Source organism: Monoraphidium neglectum, assembly GCF_000611645.1.
Source record: "Monoraphidium neglectum strain SAG 48.87 unplaced genomic scaffold scaffold01364, whole genome shotgun sequence".
Taxonomy (NCBI): Eukaryota; Viridiplantae; Chlorophyta; class Chlorophyceae; order Sphaeropleales; family Selenastraceae; genus Monoraphidium; species Monoraphidium neglectum.
The window spans coordinates 15,007-16,341 of record NW_014012264.1 but is presented as its reverse complement, the minus strand read 5'-3'; the positions used below and the strand labels follow the sequence as shown (position 1 = coordinate 16,341).

The following is a 1,335-nucleotide window of genomic DNA, read 5'->3' as shown; positions in this document are numbered from 1 at the left end:
GGCTCAGGGGTGGCTGCAGGGGGTGAGGGAGTTGAGGGCAGCGGTTTGGAGGAAAGTATCCAGAGAGAGGAATCTCGATAGGCAGGTGTGCAGCCGTGTACGATTGGAAAGCAGGCCGCATGCTGTCGCACATCCTTCACTCAAAAACGCACAAGATTCGGGCCTCAATATCAACCCTCGTCACCCTGTGATGCCACGGCTTACACGACAGGGCCCCTGCGGCTCCCACACAGCGCCTGACACAAATCCTAGGGTAAAAGCAACCACCATCTCGCATTGGCCCCGGCCCACCTTGACGTACTCAATCTGGTCCTCAAACAGCAGCTCGTACTTGGCCGCGTCCTCCGCCGCAGCCGCCGCCTGCACGCTGGCCACGCCCCCCCTGTACTTGGTGCGTGCCAGCTGCTCGCGCTCCCAGCGCTCCTGCTCCGCGTTGGGCAGCGCCGCGTCGGCCTCGTCGCCCTTGGGCTCCACGTAGCGCGCCTTGGCCACAGCCAGGCGCGAGTCCTTCGCGTCCGCCGCGTCTGGGGCCGGGGTTGGGTAGGTGTGTTCGGGGTAGGGATGGGTGGTGATTGCGTTCAGCGATGGAAGCTGGTGAGCGTCCAGGGCAGTGGCGAGGGGCCAAATGGTGCGGCGGGACGGGCCTGCTGACAGGGGCACCACGCGGCTTCGCTGAACTTGGCGCGCTCAGCCCTTGCCCTTCCAACCCTTCTCTTCGCGACCCCCACCGGCGTTGCCTGGACCTGGACCAACCCCATGAAGTGGGCAAAGCCACGCGCCCCACAGCAATCCTCGTGACCACGCCCACCACCATGCTTTGAACACTGCGCACGCACACACTGTTCTTCCTCGCCCAACCCACCCCCCTTCACACACGCAGCACCCCACCGTAGCTCTGTGGCAGCTGGTAGCGCTCCTGGTCCAGCGAGTCCAGCTGCCTCTTGCGCTCACGGGCCAGCTCCAGCACGCGACGCTTGTACGCGATGTCGGCGCGCTCGCGCTCCGTCAGGAGGTGCTCCTTGCCTGGGGGCGGCGCACGCGCGTGTGTGTTGGGGGAGGGGTTCGGTGCGGGGGATGAGAGGAACGGTCGGTCGACTGGTGTTGGTAGTGTGGCTGGTTGCGGAGCAGGCGAGAGCAATGCCGGGAGGATCCCCAATCCACAAACCCCAGTGCGAGACGGCACCATGGATTTAGCTGCATGACATCCCACGCGCAGGCAAGATGCCCGTCGTCCCTGAACAGACGCAGCCCTTGCGCATCCCAGCCGGCCTCCTCCAGCCAACTGACGTTCACCCCTCAACCCCCCAACCAACACAGCCCCCCACACCCCAAACC

At 65.2% G+C, this 1,335-nt stretch overlaps 1 protein-coding gene across 1 annotated transcript in view; it reads right to left on the bottom strand.

The window, feature by feature from the left end:
* Window positions 1-170: 170 nt before the first annotated feature.
* The window catches only part of MNEG_7615 (Pre-mRNA-splicing factor ATP-dependent RNA helicase-like protein cdc28), a gene marked incomplete at both ends in the record, with an annotated part of 2,982 nt that continues 1,817 nt past the window's right edge, over window positions 171-1,335 (bottom strand). Inside the window, 3 exons of the mRNA XM_014043914.1 lie at window positions 171-185; window positions 292-524; window positions 889-1,023. Of these exons, the coding sequence (XP_013899368.1) occupies window positions 171-185; window positions 292-524; window positions 889-1,023 (383 nt within the window). The remainder of the gene's footprint in view (window positions 186-291; window positions 525-888; window positions 1,024-1,335) is intronic.